Source organism: Hibiscus syriacus, unplaced genomic scaffold, assembly GCF_006381635.1.
Source record: "Hibiscus syriacus cultivar Baekdansim isolate YM2019G1 unplaced genomic scaffold, ASM638163v2 tig00113124_pilon, whole genome shotgun sequence".
Lineage (NCBI taxonomy): Eukaryota > Viridiplantae > Streptophyta > Magnoliopsida > Malvales > Malvaceae > Hibiscus > Hibiscus syriacus.
In genome coordinates this window covers 3,970,579-3,992,016 of record NW_024063444.1, presented here as the reverse complement: position 1 = coordinate 3,992,016, position 21,438 = coordinate 3,970,579, and the positions used below count along the sequence as shown (strand labels likewise).

Below are 21,438 nucleotides of genomic sequence, written 5' to 3'. Positions count from 1 at the left end.
CATAACCTAAATTCCTAAATCGCAACTCATTCCATCTCCATCTATCACTCTCTCCGGCGACATCCGTTCCTATATCCAACGACATCATTCCCCATCCGGCAACAGGTTTTAGTTTCGCAGCTCGTTTGTTTAGTAAATTAATTTACAATAATGAAATCATCTAATGTTGATCATGTTTGGATAGATTTGTGTTTTGGAGGGTCATGGGAGAATGTTCATGGTGTTTTACAATATATGCCTTTACCCATGAATCTTCAACTAAAATTGTCATTAAAAAAGTTAACTTATGAAACTCTAATGTTACGTGTTGCAAATAAATTGAATTTAGAGCCTCTAAGTGGATTTAGGCTATCTTATCAGAGAAATTGTAAAGTTTATTTGTTAACCGAAAATGAAGATGTTGAACGATTCGTTGCTTACATTAGTGTTTCAAGTGATGATGTTACATTGTATGTTGTTGAACCTAGAAGTAGTGAAGTTGGGTAAGTAGCGGGTAGTAATCAACTAAGTTTTTAAACACCAGTTTATGGTGCTCAAAATTTAATGGTTTCACCACAATTTCATCACCAAGCAAATATTGTTTCACCACATTTCCAATACCAAACACAATCTCAAAACCCACAACCTTTCCCTAATCCAAATCCCAATCAACTTTCAACACCAAATTCCAGTTTTCGTATTGACCAGTTAGACGATGATAAGCCAACAGAAAAATTGTAAGCACTAGTCAGTATTCAAAATTTGAGTTAAAATTTTCTTAACTCTTTATTCTTCACACCTTAACTCTTTATTCTTCACACCAAATTATTTGAGTTAAAATTTTCTTCACACCAGTTTCCCACCTAAACCTCCTACTCCTCCCCTATATAAATCCCCTTAACTCTTTATTCTTCACACCAAATTATTCTTTTTCTCTAATATAACTCAAATCACTCTCTTATTTGAGTTAAAATTTTCTTAATAGTTGACAAAATTTATTTTTAAATTTATATTTTTTTATAAATAATTATTTAAAACTAATGTTATATTTTTATTAAAATAATATTTTATAATATTTATATATTTAAATTTATTAATTAATTATTTATGCTAATTATATTTTTTGCTTATAATTATAATGAAAAGTGAGATGCTGTTGCGATTAGATGCAAATCATATCTGAAGATATTTTAGTGATATGATAATATTTTTTTGAAATTTATGTTAATGTTTAATATTTTTTAATTTAAAGTTTTCATGAATTTATATTAATTTTAAATTTTTGGAATGTTTATTAATTAGGAAAATGATCGTATTTTGGAAAAAAATTATTTGAAACAAGAAGATATCGACACCAACACGTATTTGGTAGTATTTGTCTACAACCGGGTTCGGGTATATTGTGAAAGTTGTTGGCGGTTACAAAATCGAACCCACCCTAATTTCCACATTAATTTTCGTATTTGGAAATATTAAATTCTAATAACCCTAAACCACTATCACCTTTAACCTTAAATTAAAATCCTAATTTAAAACCATGTGAAAATACGTTCCCCAAAAGAGCTTTCGGAAGGCACACCCCTTGAAATACTCTTTCCACTATGATGCCACACCAGCTGGAAGGTAGTCCCCTGAAACGTGCCTTCACTCCACATCAGCAAATCCCACGAAGGCATGCCCCCGGAAACACGCCTTCGCTCCACAACAGCCAAATGGGTGATAGTTTGGGAAATATTGGAAGAATGGTGTTAAAAAAGGAATATTAAATATTTAGGGTGATAATTAGGTAGAAAAGCCCATAGACCTGTAATAATATTAAAACACACGATTCTAATAAACTAATATACATGACATGTAATATGAAAAAAAAACCTTACGATTAACATATATAAACTTATATTTGTAAATGATAATATAAAGAATGATATAGGCATGCGAAATAAATGTGAGGTACGGTGATCGAGATAGACCGAATGACAGGCACACGGGGATCTAAGCAACCATCACGCCTAAGCAACCATGTATTAAAAATAGAGAAAATAACCTCAGTGACAAAAAATGCCTTATAATATACGATTTTAACCAATTTTTTTTTGGATTTGCCAAAATGACCAACAAAATCGCAATGCGAAATAAAAATCGCAACATGATCTCCAGAATCGCAAATCAGTTCCCAGAATCGCAACGCGATTATGAAGAATCGCAATGCGATAGTACAAATTCGCATTGCGATTTTCCAGAATCGCAACGCGAATATGAAAATCGCAACTCGAATATATAAATCGCAACGCGATTCTGACTATCGCAACGAGTATCCGTAAAATCGCAACGCGTATCCGTAAATCGCAACAACAATACGTAAAATCGTAACGCGTATCCGTAAATCGCAACGAGAATACGTAAATCGCAACGCGTATCTGTAAATCGTAATGAGAATACGTAAATCACAATGCGTATCCGTAAATCGCAATGCGAATACGTAAATCGCAATGTGAATACGTAAATCGCAATGTGAATACGTAAATCGCAATGCGAATCTGTAAATCGCAACGAGATTCTGTCCATCGCAATACTGAATTTCAAATTCGCAACTCGATTTCTGAATTCGCAACAGGTTTTAATTTCGCAACACAAATGTTTTGGGTTTATAACTAAGCAGCAGCAGCAACTCATAACCTAAATCCCTAAATTGCAACTCATTCCATCTCCATCTATCACTCTCTCCGGCGACATCCGTTCCTATATCCAACGACATCATTCCCCATCCGGCAACAGGTTTTAGTTTCGCAGCTCGTTTGTTTAGTAAATTAATTTACAATAATGAAATCATCTAATGTTGATCATGTTTGGATAGATTTGTGTTTTGGAGGGTCATGGGAGAATGTTCATGGTGTTTTACAATATATGCCTTTACCCATAAATCTTCAACTAAAACTGTCATTAAAAAAGTTAACTTATGAAACTCTAATGTTACGCGTTGCAAATAAATTGAATTTAGAGCCCCTAAATGGATTTAGGCTATCTTATCAGATAAATGGTAAAGTTTATTTGTTAACCGACAATGAAGATGTTGAACGATTCGTTGCTTACATTAGTGTTTCAAGTGATGATGTTACATTGTATGTTGTTGAACCTAGAAGTAGTGAAGTTGGGTCAATAGCGGGTAGTAATCAACTAAGTTTTTCAACCCCAGTTTATGGTGCTCAAAATTTAATGGTTCCACCACAATTTCATCACCTAGCAAATATTGTTTCACCACATTTCCAATACCAAACACAATCTCAAAACCCACAACCTTTCCCTAATCCAAATTCCAATCAACTTTCAGCACCAAATTCCGGTTTTCGTATTGACCAGTTAGACGATGATGAGCCAACAGAAAAAATTGTGAGTACTAGTCAGTATTCGAAATTTGATCTTGGTCAATACCCAGACTTTGATCTTGGTCAATACTCGGATTTTGATGATTTTTCAGAAGAAGAAACAGACCTTGCGTGTAATGATTTTGATATTGGTCAATACCCAAATTTTGATGATGAAACAGCTGTTGCCGAGGAAGATGTTGTTGATGATAATGAGGAGAAAGTTACGACTGTAAATGAACATGTTGAACATCCATTCTGTAATTCATATAACACTGAAGAAGAAAAAGAAGAAGAAGAAATCCCCAAAGAAAAGTCCCCGAAGAAAATGCCACGAGAGTATAACTGGAATATGCCAGAATTACTTCAGATACCGGAAGAAGAGTTGGTAAAGATAGCAGTTGATTATTACACAAAAATTATTCGTATCAAGAAAGATGATTGTTTTGATACAAAGGAAGACTTGAAGATAGCTTTGTATACAAAATGTGTGGAAGATGGCTATCAACTAAAAGTTAACAAATCAAGCAAAGATCGTTTCGGAATAAGGTGTATGATTGACAAAAACTGTATGTGGTGTATGATTGCAAAGAGGATAAAAGATTACGAAATGTTTCAAGTTAGGACTTTTATTGATAAACATACATGTTCAAGAACCCAAGTTTTCCTCACCAAAGACAGGCAAACAAAAATGTGTTGGGTGGTTTTCTGGCTGAGTTAATGTTTTTGAATGGTAGGGTATATCGGGGACATGAAATTATGACTGACATGAATGCTCGGTTCAAGATTAGTATCTCATATTCTCAAGCTTGGAGTGCCAAATATTATGCCTTGAAATTGTTGAGGGGGTCGCCAGAAGCATCGTTTGCCCAACTGTCGGCTTATTGTCACAATTTAAAGCTGAAAAATCCTGGGTCGGTAACTCATATCAAAACAGATAGAGATGGACGCTTTGAGTTACTGTTTATCGCCATTGGTGCTGCGGTTAGTAAATCAATATAATTTTGTTGACTCATTTTTTTTAGTTACATGCATTTCACATTTAAATGATTATATTTCTTGTGTATATGATTTTGTAGATTCGTTCATTTATTAATTGCATGCGCCCAATTATTATAGTTGACGGAGCACATTTAAAAGGTCGATACCTTGGAGTAAACTTATTAGCAGTAGCCATGGATGCTAACAATGGGATACTGCCAATAGCTTATGGGGTTGGCAAATCTGAAACCTCTGATTCATGGACATGGTTTATGGGGCATCTTAGGGATTGCATAGGTCCTATTAGCAATCTGACAATCATATCCGATAGGGAAAACTCAATTGACAACGCTGTTAGAAGGTGTTTCCCAGATTCTTTTCATGGACTTTGTTGGGTTCATTTGTATAGAAATCTAAAATCAAGGTCTGCTGGTATAAAAAATCACAAATGGACATACTGGAATGCTGTAAAAGCTTATCGAGAAGTGGATTTTAATAAGCATATAAACTGTTTAAGACGTGTTTTGCCTCAGTGTGCTCAAACACTAGAAGATGTCGGGTTTGAAAGATGGTCAAGAGTATATCAACTTGGAGCAAGATATGGTTTCATGACGTCTAATAGTGCAGAATCAATCAACACTCTAAGTCGTCATTCCCGGAAATTACCCATTACTATGTTAATGGAGTTTTTTCGAGCCTCTATTCAATAGTGGTACTACAAGAAAAAGAAACCATGCATGTATTATTTCTTTAAATTCGTAACTTATCATATATTTTACTAAGTATTATTTATTTAAATTTACAGGAACATTGGAACATCGTGTTACACCATGGACTGAAAAAAAGATAACGAAACGTGTTGTGAAGTCAACGTCATGGAGAGTTGAACCATGTTCAAACACTTTGTTTGAAGTACTGGATAATAACTTAAATGGGCTTGTCGATCTAAATGCAAAGACGTGTAGTTGTATGAAATGGCAAACATCTAGTTATCCGTGTGGCCATGTTATAAAAGTTTCTCTTCATCTAAACCAAGATGATTCAAGCGCATACGCTATGAATTGCTACACTACAGAAGTATATCGACAGACTTATGGCGAGATTGTCTACCCTATTCCACATCCTTCTGAGTGGGACATACCAGATAACTTACAAACAGTTTTGCCACCAGCCATGAACAGAAGGCTACCTGGCCGACCAAAAAAGTCACGATCGTATACCGTCTAAGGGTGAAGAGAAGAAGAGATCGACATGTAGTCGGTGCAAGGAAAGTGGTCATACAAGGTTGACATGTGGATCACCAGTGCTATCACAAACATCTTTTCCTCTACCAAAATATGGATAGTCATCAAAATCCAAAGCTCATATGGTGTCAAGCAAAAGGCAATCAAAATCGCAATCATCTTTAAAATTCCAATCACAACCGGCTTCACCTTTTGAGACTGTTAACTTAGGTGATTTTTAAATGCAAACGTTGTATTATGTGGAATTTATGTATGAACTTTTAACATTTTCAGTTAGGCATGTATTAGTAACTTGAGTTTGAAAATTGCTATGATATGTTCAGTTGTTATCACTTATTAGGCATTCATTTGACTATCGCAACACGAAAATGACGTTCGCAATCATCTTAATATCTATCGCAACACGGAAATTACTATCGCAACGAGAGAATCGCAATACGAAATGAAAATCGCAACGCGGAAATGACTATCGCAATGCGAAATGAAAATCGCAACGAGAGAATCGCAATGCGAAATGAAAATCGCAACGAGGGAATCGCAATGCGAAATTAAAATCACAACGCGAATTTAGTTTCGCGTTGCGATTTTGTCGTTGCGATTTTAATTTCGCATTGCGATTCTCTCGTTGCGATTTTTATTTCGCATTACGATAGTCATTTTTGCCTTCAACATAATGCAGATTGAAATCAACAAAATCAACCATTACATTTCAATCAATTAAACAAGCACAAATAAGAATTATGTTCACATCAATTAAACAAATCAACTTTTACAAATCATCTTTTACAAATCAATTAAACAATCAAAAAATAAGCAATAATTCTTATTTCCTCATCTACTATTGAATCAACTTTTGCAGCCATACATCATTTTCACGCAGCTCACTTCTGAGATTAACCTGCAAAAACCAAACATTTGCTCAAACAACACTTTCTACACATCTAAAACCTACAAACAACAAATTATTGAATTCTAGGTACTTAACCAAACATTTTCAAACCAAAAGCCTATAAACTTACCAATTGTTTATGGACACTTTCATAACGCGGATGCAGGTAGGCAGCGTCTCGCATATATCGCTCTAGCCATAAAATGCCGAAACCACAAGCCTACTGCACCTCTATCTCTATCGGTGGGAGGTAGAAAATGTGTACTTCCTGTCGTCAAACGCTCCAAACACATGCATACGAGAGGACCACAATCCCCTCTGGCTTCCTTCGTTTGTTATGGTGCGGTCTCGTCTCTGCTAACTGTAATATTGAGCTTCTTTGGCTTCTTGTTTCCAGAACGAGTCCAATAATTTATCGCATCCAAGAATTTAGCCAAATGAGAGCTCCATCCCTTAATAATATCTCTTAAATCAGCCAATGATATGTAATTTATCATGCTGTCATATACTATTGCCTTAAGGGATGGGAGCTGAAGCTCGAAGAGAAGCCAATGTTTACTTTCCAAAACAGGGATAAACACCTACAATCATAAGTAATAATTCATTCATTTGCGCACTTATTTATGAATACCTTTAAACTCAATCTAAAATAAATACTAACCTTATCGACCTCCCACCATGCAGGATAAAGTTTAGCTTGTCCATTGCCCAACGTAAATGATTAATCTCGTTGATTCTTCAAGTGAATGGCGTTAAAAGACGTCGGCATAATTGTATATCGTGTATTTCTTTTAGTTTTCTTAAGTTTCCTAATTATTAGAAGACGTGACACCCACGCATCGATATGCTGTTTTACAAAAAAAGACATATATTAGTGACTTACATAAATTTTAAAAAAATAATCAAATTAAAATATAAGAAAAATATAAAACTTACCCCTCCATCGAAATAGCCATTGTCTTCGACCCCTAATAATACACCCCACCAAGACCGATCAAGCAACAAATAGATATCATCGTTGAGCTTGCATATGTCAGTGAAACACCCCTGGCTCCGCTCATGTAGATAAAAATCAACTGCGGTCTTAGCCCAAAGGGTGTTATCCAGAATTGTGTCCGGTAGTTGTCTCCTCTCCACTTCAGATACCGGAATGATACTGGCCGGTAACTCATACGAGAGCCAACTCTCATCCATCATGTCCGACACGTCAGAGGGTTTCTCAAGAATCTTACATATGACGCCATGTGAATCGGGCTCTTGAATGGTGGAAGGGACCTCTTCAACGATGACAGTGGCCTCTTGAACGGTGGGAGAGGACTCTCGAGGAATGATAGGGGCCTCTTCAACGATAGGAGTGGACTCTTGAAGGATGACAGGCGAGTCGGACTTCTTCTTGCGGTCTCTTCGCACTATTGGGGTGTACGGAGACTTAATAGCACGTGCACTTCGTCTGATGCGTGAACTCCGTCGTGCAAGAAAAACCCGACGTAAAGAATCCACCTTATCGGGCCGCTAAATAATTAGATACAAAAATCAGTAAATAAACAGACATGATATTTAAATAGTAAAAACAAAGACAAATATGTTTCAAACTTGCATTGTATTCATCCAAGTCATTATTCTATCATAGTTCACAAAATGCATCAGATAACAAAGACAAATATGTTTCAAACTTGCAACACTGTCAAGTTAGTATTTGTCTTTGTCTATTGGTTGAAGTAATGCAATTCATTCAAGTTTCAATTTGCAGAAGAAGAATAGTTTCTGGAACTTAAAATCGCAACGTGAAAAATGACTATCGCAACGCGAAATGAAAATCGCAACGAGAGAATCGCAATGCGAAATGAAAATCGCAACGCGATTATAGTTTCGCGTTGCGATTATAGTTTCGCGTTGCGATTTTGGTTTCACGTTGCGATTTTGTCGTTGCGATTTTCATTTCGCGTTGCGATTTTCATTTCGCGTTGCGAATTTCATTTCGCGTTGCGATAGTCATTTTTCACGTTGCGATTTTAAGTTTCGCAAGTAAACTATTTCTTCTTCTACAAATTGAAACTTGAATGGATTGCATTACTTTAACCAAAAGACAAAACAAAGACAAATACTAACTTCAGAGTATTAAAGAATACACAGTTTAGCAGAATTGGCAGCAACCGAACAAATTTACTTTCAACCAAAAGACAAAACAAAGACAAATACTAACTTCACAGTGTTAAAGAATACACAGTTTAGCAGAATTGGCAGCAACCGAACAAATTTACTTTCAACCAAAAGACAAAACAAAGACAAATACTAACTTCACAGTGTTAAAGAATACACAGTTTAGCAGAATTGGCAGCAACCGAATAAATTTACTTCAACCAAAAGACAAAACAAAAGACAAATACTAACTTCACAGTGTTAAAGAATAAATAGTTTAGCAGTATTGGCAGCAACCGAATAAATTTACTAAGCAATCTAAGTGAAATGGTTAATCTAAGTGAAATTACGAGTAAATTTATCATCAAGTTAAATATGGAAAATCTTAAACTTACCTCGTTGCGTAGAGTATGAACCTCATTCTGCAGCGATACTACCATCTCACGTAGAGCGACAACCTCACCACGTAAAGTAGACACCTCCACACGCCATGCACCATCGTTATCACGTAGAGTACCGATCTCCTCACGCAAGGCATTGACCTCATCACGTAACTCCCTTGACTCATCCCGTGGAGGTGGAGAACTGGGAGATAGAAGTCGTGGCATCTTTGCCGGTCGCCTATCATGAGGTGATGGTGGAGAAGAGGCTCGATGATGTGACGGGATAGGTGATGGCTCTCGTTGTAGAGGTGTATTGTCGGGTCGATCAGGTGATGGCTCTGGGTGAGGTGATGGCTCTCGAAGTGGAGGAAGTTGAGGCTGCTCATCATTCGTGCCATCAAAAAAACGCTGACTAGCTTGTCACCAATCAGTGGCAAGCTCAGCCTCCGTGGGTGTCAGTCTCTGTAATGGAGTGTTGGCCTCCTAAAAATATAAAAACTCAAACAAAGTTAAACGTCTACTATTAATAACTTGTTTATATATGATAGTATTTGTGTTAACTTACATTATTTATTATCGCATATGGTATTAAGTCTTCCCAATCCAACAGACGTTTCCTCTTCCAGGAAATAGCCCTAGGAATATCATTTGAAGTTTTTAATGCATATGTCCGCATGTTGGGGAAAGAGTATAGAGTGTATAGAGTGTTGGTATGTAATAAGTGGTTAATTACGAATGCTCTGATCGATTTTGTATTAAGTGGTTTTTTTTATGTAAATTAAAGTATTTTGTTTTAATGAAAGTTTTAAATTTCTCTATTATTTTTTTTAGAATTCAAGTTTGAAAAGTCAATGTGACATCTCAGACTTGTATTCGGGTTGAATATGAGTTAGGGTGTTATATTTAATGGTATCAGAGCTACGGTTTAGTCGATTCTCGGCATAAACCGGAGTCTAGAGTGTCTGATAATGTATACATACCAACAAAATAGTGGAAACTTCTGATCTGATGGAATAATAAGTATGTTGTTTTGCTAATAGAACTATATGGTTGTATTTTTATAGATGTCCGTACGAGGTAGTTCTAGGAATGAAGTGAGAGATGATAGACCCACTGAAAGCAGTAATTCACCTGACCTGGCCAGGCAGAGTGAAGAACAGACATCCTCTGGAATGCCTGTAAATGATCAAGATATATTGTTTAGAACGTTAGACGCGGTATTGACACGTTTCCAACCTCCTGTTACTTTAACTCCAAAAATGAATGTTACGAAAGAGTTGAAGGGATTAGGAGCTCTAGAGTTTAGAGGGGAAGCCGATGAATGTCCTGTTATTGCGGACCTTTGGCTTAATGACGTGAAGGTCATGCTTACGGGACTTCATTGTTCCGATGCTGAGAAGCTGAATGGAGTAATTTCCTTGTTGAGATGACAAGTAAGGATATGGTGGACCAATGTTACATTGAGGATGTCTAACGCCCAAGTAACTTGGTCATTGTTTTTAGAAGAATTCAAGCATAAGTACATCGGAGATCAATTTGTTCGTCAAATGAAGCAAGAGTTCATGAATCTGAAGCAATGGAATCACACTGTATATGAGTACGAGTGTGAATTCAATAAGCCGCTTTGCTGCCGAGCTAGTTCCTACAGAGAAGGATACTTGTGAGTGGTTTGTAGAGGGGTTACGTCCTCGGTTGAAGGAAATGTTAATTGTCTTGAATTTATCCTCGTTTCAAGAGGTAGTCAATCGTGCCAAGGCTCTGGAAAGAGCTCAGAACGAGAGGTTTGAAAATTTGAGAGCTCATACAGTCAAAAGAACGGGTGCTTCTTCGAGTTTCGCACCATCAAAAAGGGGCAGAGATGTTGGTTTTTGACCCCAAGTTAGATCAGAGTCAGTGGCATCCTCTGCTAAAGGATCAAATTATATGAGAGATAGACAAACTCAGTCAGTGGGATCTGGAGCTGGGAGATCTAATCAGAGTCAAGCCAGACAATGTCCACATTATGGAAAGAATCATTCAGGGATATGCCGGATGATTTCTGGAGTCTGCTTTAGATGTGGAGACGCTGGGCATTTTATTCAGGATTATCCAATGTTAACCAGTGAATTTATACAGCCAGGGAGATCTATTTCTGCAGGCCAGAGAGGAAGAGGTAGAGGCAGAGGAAGAAGCCAATCGGAATCCTTTGCTCAACAGGAGATACACTCCACTGCTCGAGTGTGCAGCCTCAAGACCAATGAGGATTGTGTTGACCCAGATATTATAATAGGTATCTTTCTATTGTTTGACAAAGGTGTTATTGTATTGATTGATACGGGGTCTATATATTCATACATTACAAGTAAGTTAGTGGGAGAATTGAACTTTCCGTTAGAAACTACTAGCAATGAGGTGATAGTGATGAATCCTTTAGGACACAGTGCTCGGGTAAATATGGTGAGTCGAGGATGTCCCATACGAATTCAAGGAATTGAATTCCCTGCTAATCTGATGGAATTACCTTTCGACGAATTTGAAGTGATACTGGGAATGGATTAGTTATATCGTTATTACGCTAATGTCGATTGTAGATTGAAAAGAGTAACGCTGAGAAGTCCAGAAGGGGTAGATGTGGTGGTATTTAGTGAAGGATGGAATACATTGGCAAATGTAATTTCAGTAATATTGGTGAAGAAGTTATTGCTACAAGGATGTCAAGGGTTCATTGATAATGTGATGGATGTTAGAACCAAGGAGAAAAGGATTGAAGGAATTCCTATAGTCAGAGAATTTCCCGATGTATTTCCTGCAGAGTTGTCAGGTTTACCTCCGGACAGAGAGGTAGAATTTCATATTGAGATAATACACGAAACAACGCCCATTGCAATGGCATCATACAGGATGGCTCCAAAAGAGTTGCAAGAATTAAAGATTCAATTACAGGAGTTACTAGACAAAGGGTTTATTAGACCAAGTGTATCGCCTTGGGGAGCTCCAGTTCTATTTGTTAAAAAGAAAGATGGATCAATGTGTCTTTGTATCGATTACAGGCAGCTCAATAAAGTGACCATCAAGAACAAGTATCCACTTCCCTGAATTGATGATTTATTTGATCAATTAAAGGAAGCTTCAGTGTTCTCAAAAGTTGATCTACGTTCAGGTTATCATCAATTAAAGATTCAAGAGAAAGACATTTCAAAAACGGTATTTAGAACAAGAAACTTTATGCTAAATTTTCTAAATGTGAATTTTGGTTGAATGAAGTGACATTCCTTGGACATAAAATTTCTACAGAAGGAGTTCGAGTGGATCCAAAAAAATATTAAAGTTATTCTGGAGTGGGAAGTTCCAAAGAATGTATCAGAAGTTAGAAGTTTTCTGGGGTTAGCTGGTTATTATCGAAGGTTCGTTAAAAACTTTTCGATCATAGCATTACCCCTAACTAAACTGTTGAAAAAGGAAGTAAAATTTATTTGGACTCAAGAATGTCAAGAGAGTTTTGAAAAGTTAAAGAAAATTCTTACAGAAGCTTCAGTGTTAGTTCAACCTGAGTTTGGCAAGAACTTTATAGTGTATAGTGATGCGTCTCATAGTGGTTTGGGATGCGTATTAATGCAAGAAGGCAAGGTGGTGGCCTATGATTCGAGACAACTAAAACCGCACGAGAAGAATTATCAAACACACGACCTAGAGATAGTGGCAGTAGTGTTTTCTTTAAAGATCTGGTGTCATTACTTGTATGGTGAAAATGCTACATGTATACGGATCACAAGAGCTTAAAATACTTGATGACTCATAAAGAGTTGAATTTAAGACAAAGAAGATGGGTGGAATTTCTCAAGGATTATGATGTTGTGATTGATTTCCATCCCGGAAAGGCAAATGTGGTAGCTGATGCCTTGAGTAGAAAGACGTTTGCAGCTTTGCGAGCTCTTGATGCTAGATTATCGTTAAGAGAAGATGGTGCAATATGTGCAGAACTGACTGTCAAGCCAGCATGGCTAGATTGAATTAAAGAATTGCAAGCTAATGATGGAAAGTGTTTAAAGAAGATACAACAGATAAGGAATGGAGAGGGTACAGATTATGAGATTAAGTCTGATGAGAAATTGTATTATCGAGAAAGATTGGTAATTCCGGATGATGATGAATTAAAGAATGATTTATTAACGGAAGATCATTGTAGTCCATTGACAATGCATCCGGGAGGAAACAAAATGTACATGGATCTCAAGAGTCGATATTGGTGGCCGGGAATGAAGAAAGACATTACGAAATTTGTATCAAAGTGTTTGACTTGTCAACAAGTCAAAGTTGAGCATCATGTTCCGTCAGGATTGTTACAACCAATTTCAATTCCTCAATAGAAATGGGAAAACGTAACGATGGATTTTGTGACGGGTTTTCCTTTAACTCCGAACAAAAATGATTCAATCTGGGTAATCGTAGATAGATTGACTAAGTCAGCCCATTTTATTCCGGTACGAACTGATTTCTCCATGGATAAGTATGTGGAACTGTATATTAAAGAGATTATACATTTGCATGGTGTACCTATTTTCATAGTTTTTGATCGAGATCCTAGATTCACATCACGGTTTTGGAAGTCATTACATGGAGCATTGGGAACTCGGTTGAACTTCAATACATCGTTTTATCCTCAAACCGATGGTCAATCTGAGCGAACTATTCAAATTTTAGAGGATATTCTAAGAGCTTGTTTCATTAAATTCAAAGGATAGTGGGAAAGGTATTTACCACTTGCTGAATTTGCGTACAACAATAGTTATCAGTCAAGCATCAAAATGGCTCCCTATGAAGCTCTATACGAAAGAAGATGTCGTACGCCCTTGAACTGGTATGAACTTAAGGATCGAGAAGTTATTGGTCCTGAGTTGATTCAGAATACGGAAGAAAATGTTCAAGTAATTCAGAATAATCTGAAAGATGCAGCTGATAGACAGAAATCGTATGCTGATTTAAAAAAGAGAGATTGAATTTCAAGTCGGAGATAAAGTGTTCTTGAAAGTGTCTTCGTGGAAGAAAGTATTGAGGTTTGGACGGAAAGGAAAGTTGAGTCCTCGATTCATTGGACCTTACGAGATTACTAAGAGAGTATGACCAGTAGCATATCAGCTAATTTTTCCACCTGAAATGGAAAAAATACACAATATCTTTCATGTCTCAATGCTTAGGAAATATCGATCTGATCCATCCCACATTGTGACTACTGAAGAAATTGAAGTTCGACCAGATTTAAATTATGAGGAAGAACCTGTTCAAATATTAGCTCACGAAGTCAAGCAACTAAGGAACAAGACTATTCCATTGGTTAAACTCTTGTGGAGGAATCACAAAGTAGAGGAAACAACATGGGAATGTGAAGAGGACATGAGGATTAAGTACCCCTACCTCTTTTCATAATAAAAATTCGAGGATGAATTTTCTTAAGGGGGGAGAGTTGTAACATCCTCAATACCGGATTAGTGACTAAATTGTAAAGTCTCAGAATTTGGTGGTTAAAATAAAATGAATGAATAGTATAAAGATTTACATGTAAATTATTGTGTAGGATGGAATTGAAAGGAATAAGGAATGGAAGGACAATAGAGTAATTGCAAGGAAAAATAATTAAAGAAAGGATAAGTATATATAAGGATACACGTGGGTGGAAGGGGAGAAAACACCCAAGGCTTCCAGAGTTCTCTTCTTCTTCTTTCTTCCTTGTGCGTGTGAACCAAAGCAAAGGTAAGATTTCTGATTATTAAGTTTCTTGTTAAATTTAAGATTGGTTTTTGATTATTAGATGATAATTAAGCTTAAGGAAAGCTTAAGTTATCTTAACATCAAAGGATGATGGAGTTAGGAGAGATTTAAGATTTGAAGTTCTTAAATGAAATCTTGGAATAGAGTTCATAACTAGAATTGAAAGTTAAATTTGACTTGTCATCAATCTAGTTAAGATATACGAAGTGTTAAAAGTGGAATTCAAACATGTTGAATTATTGATGTAATTCTTGAATTACATATGAGGGATAGGATTTGGAGGTTTAAGATGAAATAAATGAGTATAAATTGGTTTAAGGATGTGTACTAGAGTTAAGAATGAAAAAGGGGATTAAACATGAAGGATTTAATACAAAATGAATGAATTTTCGGGTTCAAAAAGAGGATTCTGGGCAGAGTGCATCGATGCATATTCATAGTGCATCGATGCATATTCATAGTGCATCGATTCATCAAGGTTAAAACCCAGAAATTGTTTGAAGGTGTATCGATGCACAGGTAGTGCATCAATGCACTCTTTTAAAATAAAAAGATCAAATGCAATTAGTGCATCGATGCATAAGGCATGCATCGATGCATTCTATTAATAATAAAACATCGAATGCATTTTATGCACCGATGCACAAGTAGTGCATCGATGCATACCTTCATTAAAAGAGGAAATTGGCATTTATCTTAATCTAAAGAGTGAACCATTAGAGTATATTAGCTATAATACTAATATAGATCCATGTGTGATTATGTAGATACTAAAAGTAAGCTTATTCTGGAATGATCAAAGGATTAGAATCGAATCAAAGCAAAGCTAAGGTGAGTGCATACTATATGTATAATATAATGGAATAAGACTTGTGATAAGTCTAATCCCTATATTGATTTTCATAGTACAATAGTTGTGAACATGCATACATGATAATTATTGTAATACATGCATAAGGCATATATATGTTCATGTGATTAGATAAATGATGTATATATATATGAATAGATTCAAATACACTTATGATATGATATGTGATATGAGAACATGACATGAAGTAAGTGACATGAGCTACATGATCACAAGAGAAATGACATGAGTACATGAACATATGAAATATAAGAATAATGCCCATGGTATACGATATGAGAGCTATAGGTGTAATTGGCATGCCAAGAGTCGAGGGTATAATAGTCTTTCGGGACGTAGTCCTTCGGGATGTAGTGGTCCTACGGGACATATATAACAGTCCTTCGGGATGAATACTGAACTAAAGTTCGGTGCCCCATGAGGGAATTGATACGAGCTGTGGTGACAGCATTAGTGCACAACCTCAATGTACTCACATACCTCTATTCTCAATAATATACATGGGCAATTGAAATACAAAGTAAAGTTAAAGTGGTACAATAAGGTAAGTTTCGTACATGCATGATATGATTATATATGTTATTGTGTAATATATACATGCATATTGAAATGTCATGAAGGAAATGTTAAGAATGCATATTCATGAAGATCTTGTTGCATATTCATTTATTGCCTCACTAAGTCTATGACTTAGCGTGTAAGTGATTTACACGTAGGTATCAATAAATAAGAAGATTCAGAATAGAAGTGGCACGAACATCAACATTACTAAGAAATCAGATCAAAAGTAATTGACAAAGTAGGTATTTTGTTGTGTATAGATTGTTGGTATGTAATAAGTGGTTAATTACGAATGCTCTGGTCGATTTTGTATTAAATGGTCTCTTTTATGAAAATGAAGTATTTTGTTTTAATGAAAGTTTTAAATTTCTCTATTATTTTTTTTTAGAATTCAAGTTTGAAAAGTCAATGTGACATCTCGAACTTGTATTCGAGTCGAATATGAGTTAGGGGTGATACAGAAATGGCTTGAACGGTGATGATGATTACTTCTACGACGGCGGATTGCTCTTCTCCTCTACTAGCGGCGGTGAAAGATTGCTAAGTTAGGTTAGGGTTTTAGGATAGGATTAGAATTAGGGTTTGGTTTGGTTTGGTTTTAGACCCAGGTTAGGTTATTTGGGTAAATGGATTTTAGTTTGTATATAGTTAAGTCTTTGTAATGCCCTACAAAATAATAATAATAATAAGAAAATAATAATATAATTAAATATTAATATAATAATAATAATAATAACTAAACAAAAGATAATTAAAATCTAGATAAAAACGGGTGTCTATAACTGTTCATCTTTAATTATTTTGTGTTAACAAGAATATGGTAAAGACGAAGAGACAATGAGTTTTTGTCTGGTTCCATCTATGCTTTGAAGTTTGATATTGTCTCACGTGAGACTCAAAATAAATAATATTTTAAGAGAGATTTTTGAAGATCAAATATGAAAAAAGGATTTGTTCCGCTACTCTTCAGGATATATTAGCTATGGAAACTTAGATTCACTTCACTGTTTTTAGGGAAGATTGAATCGAGATTGATTTGCTCCAATGCTTTTTAGAGAATATCAAATATGAAAAAAGGATCTGCTATGTTGCTCTTCAAGGTAGATTAGATCTGGAAATGTTGATTTACTTCACTGTTCTTCATGGAAGATTAAATCGAGGTCGATTTGCTTCACTACTCTTCAGGAAACATCAAATCTAAAAGAAAGATCTACTCTATTGCTCTCTAGGAGAGATCATATATTAAGCTCTGCCTTGAATCTCGTGACTTTTCACCTTCTCTATCTTGGAGGTTATGAACTAATTACTTTTGTTTGATATCCTCCATCTTTAAATTTGAATTTCTCTTCATGAGGTTTTCTTGCCATAAATTTTTAGTTTTCTTAAAAAATCTGTAAAAATGCTCATCTTGAAAGTGCAATATATTTGTTATCTGAATAATGCTCTCATGAATGAAATAATGTGATTCATTTATCTTTACTCATTGAAGAGTGTGGAAAGGTCTTTAAAAAAGAAAAATCAGGATTTTCAAAGAAACAATCCTAAATAGAAAAAAGTTGGTTTCTAGAGAAACAGTCTTATGAAAGACAAGGTTGATGTTTCTAGGGAAACAATCTTAAGAAAGAATAAAACAAATTTCTAGAGAAATGATTCTAAGAAGGACTAGTTGACTCCTCTGCACGAGATAGTAAGGTTTAAGTTTCTAGGGAAACAATCTTAAGAAAGACAAAAACGAATTTCTAGAGAAATGATCCTAAGAAAGGCTAGTTGACTCCCCTGGACGACACAAACAAGTTGAAGTCTCTAGGAAAACAATCTTAAGAAAGACAAAATGATTTCTTAAAATAGATTTTAAAGACATCCTTATGAGAGGAGAAATAAAAGATCCTTTCCTTGCTTTGATGAAATAATGAATGATGCACATATTCATGTTCATGTAAAATGCCTATCAATGGTGTTGATGTACAACTCTTGATCAATGGCCACAAATAGATGCTCAAGAAGTCCCTATTATCTTCTTGACTAAATCTTCTTCATTTTCTCTCATCAAGGTACCTTCTTAATTCTTAGCTCCCAGTAGCATATTCTCACGCCTTGACAAACTTTGCCCCCCAAGGTTGCTTCTCTTTGCCCTAAATTCTAATTTTAAGCTCTATGCCTGAGAGACATTTGCTAATCTTTAAGATATACTATAAAGAGATTATCTTATTTGAAAATGTTTTTCTTCCTAATTTTTTATTTTCAAAAGTTAAAAAAGATTAATGAAAAAGTTTTGAAAAATGTTTGATGAAAGAACTTTGAAAAATATTTGATGAAAGAATTTTGAAAAATGTTGCTCTTACTTTAGGGTTCACAATTGAGACAAATCATAAAATAAAAATTCATTAGATATCAAAAGAATTAATTACGCTTTTAATCTTTCAAAGTTATGATTCTTTGACAAGTGTAAAGATTTGGCAGGTTGATTTTAGGTTGGCTTCTTAATTTTTCTATGGTTCTCTCCCTCAAGATGTTGTTCCTTTCTTGGTCCTTGTGAACACGGTGACATGCTTCTCTATGTCAGCTTAACATTCCAACCGGATGATGACAAAATTATGCAACCAACATATTCAATTACTAGACCTTTTAGAGTACTTCTATTTTGGTTTTATGAATATTCCATATGTTCAAGCTTCACAAACTCCTTTAGATAGGCAACATTGAAAATATCGGTTTAAAGATAAAATTCCTGAGTGATCATGTGAGGTTAATTATAATAGGTGTTCCTCAATTCCCTTAGTCCATCATTCGTTGACACTCTTTCTTTAAAACTTTAGGAATTGCCTCCTTTATTGAATTACCTAAACTCAACTCTTCAATGGAGATGCTGACGCAAAGAAACGTGAAATCTCATCTCTTCAAAGGGAAGAAGAGGAGTGAGGCGAAGAATTTGGAGATATTAGAGATGATGGGAGGTGAGTAAACGACACCGAGAACGTCATCAACCTCTGCCACTACCATTTCTAACCATTCTTCATGTTTGTTAGATCGTAAAAATTAAATTAAAATAAATAAATAAATTCAAGGGTAATCTATGTCAAATACCACTCATCTTTATGCTCGGGATCGAAAATGCCACTGACGTTTCAATTTTGCCAATTTTAGCACAGACGTTTATGTTTTACTCCAATTAAGCCACCCGCCGTTAATCTGTTAACGACAGATGACATGGCGGGCCAATGTCGTGACAGTGATGACGTGGACGACTTTTTTAAAGTTATTTAGTCCACGTAGCATCTGTATTACCTGAGAAAAGTTGGAGATTTACCACCACAAAACTCACATTTCTTCACCACCACAAAACTCTCCCTCACTCTGTCATTCACCGTGCACGGTATCTTCTTAATTTTCTTTGGTTTCTTCTTGCTTTGCCTCGTAGGCTTTGTTTCTGGTATAATTTTTAAGTCGGTGTTGAACATCTCTAAGGGGGAATCAGTGGAGAAGGTCCTCGAAGATGAAACAAGGGTTTCTGTTTCTCTGTCGTTAATACCATAGTCTTCAAAGCTTCCTCTGGTAAAGAATCCGCTCTTGACCGACGTGGTGCTCATCTGGTTTTTCAGCGTCGTTTTCCTTTTTTTGCATCGTCGTTTTTTCTTTACCGTGTTGGGAGGCACTGGAGGTGGAGTTAAATCATCATCGTTTTCAAAGGTATTGTAGAATTTGCGACTGGGGCATTTGTTATCGTCGTAAACTTTCGCAATAACGTGAAATATGTGTTCTTTTTCCCAATGGAACTCCAATGTCGACGGCGGTGATGATTCAATACGGCCACTCCAGTGGAAAGTACCTAAGTAGCAACGGAGACTATCGGATCTGCCATGATCGAAGAGATTGGCGGTGAAAACAACGTAACACCAACTGCCCCCGAGCTAATGAATAACTCAGTCCCTGAAACCGAGTATGGATTAAACGAAAGAAATTGAAGGTGTTATTCATAATTCTATTCACTGATGCTGCGGTGGATATAGTTGATGACCAAGCTGTTGTAGGTTGTGTATTTCATTTGGATCAAGGTGACTGGCTCTTTGGCTCCTCTCGAAGTACAAGTAATTGTTCAGTGTTGAATGCAAGGTTGTGGGCGATATGTGATGCGTTTCGACGTGCATAGAGACTTGGATATAGACGAATAGAATTGGAATATGATAACCTTGAGGGTATTGGTGGGCTTCTGAATTCTACCTTGAGTTATCAAGGTAATGCTCTTTTCGTTGTGATCAAAGAATTACTACAACGCAATGGGGAAGTTCGTCTTGGTCATTTCAATAATTTGAACAAATCAAATTCGAATATTCTAATGCTTAACTTGAGTAACTCTTGCTTGAATAGAAACAAAGATTTTGAAACTTAGCAATGAAATAGAACTGTGTTTCCCTCGTCAACAACCCCAACACAAATAAGCTTGAATAGAAACAAAGATTTTGAAACTTAGCAATGAAATAGAACTGTGTTTCCCTCGTCAACAACCCCAACACAAATAAGCATTTCAGTTAAGGCATACACAATGCATCAAATAGAAAACCATTTGTTCTGGAGAGTCCATGCTGGAAGTTCATAATTATTCTAAAAGTTATAATATCTCGAATGCATTTGTATACCTCGGAGTTCATGTTGGCATACACGCATTCAACAGTTTGACAGAAAAAAAATCATAGACAACAGACCAAAAACATCCATGACTCGTACCCTTCGATGATCTCAACCGCAAATGAACTTTCACTCACCAGGTTCGATTGACTATCCACATCAAACAAATCATGAAATGAATGAAACAAATAAAAAAAGCTTCACGGAAGTTTATACAATTGCTGTAGCATTCATTTTTAACAGCACCGATATAACCAGGGAAAAAGGTTGATGATTCTCAAAGACGCTTCTGGCGATGGATTGTTGATGGCATGAAATCACAATATTGAGAAGAACACAGACCTTTCATCGGCATACTGCTAGCAGATATAACAGGAAGCTCAATAACATAAGGCATCACATTTTGATTGGCCTTTAAACTGTCAAATATGACATCATGTATCTCATAGCTATTATTCTGCACAATATCATGAGGTCCTTTATCCAATCTATTAGCTTCACTGGTACTGTGGTTCTCATGCAGTGCTTGCAGGCACACTTCAGGAGGATACAGAGGTAACCCAACACGTTGGCATCTCTTAATACGGGTATTCCAGTAATTTTTTATCTCATTATCTGTGCGACCGTGTAACAATTTTATTTGGGGTTCAAACATTATTAA

The 21,438-nt window shown here is 35.9% G+C and overlaps 1 protein-coding gene across 1 annotated transcript; it reads right to left on the bottom strand.

Annotated features, from left to right (window-relative positions):
• Window positions 1-19,435: 19,435 nt before the first annotated feature.
• On the bottom strand, window positions 19,436-21,432 carry LOC120185853. Its single transcript, XM_039189954.1, has 2 exons — window positions 21,120-21,432; window positions 19,436-19,980 (listed from the first exon to the last, which is right to left on the bottom strand). The coding sequence occupies exons 1-2, from the start codon at window positions 21,430-21,432 to the stop codon at window positions 19,436-19,438; spliced, it is 858 nt and encodes a 285-aa protein (XP_039045885.1).
• Between the last annotated feature and the right edge of the window lie 6 nt (window positions 21,433-21,438).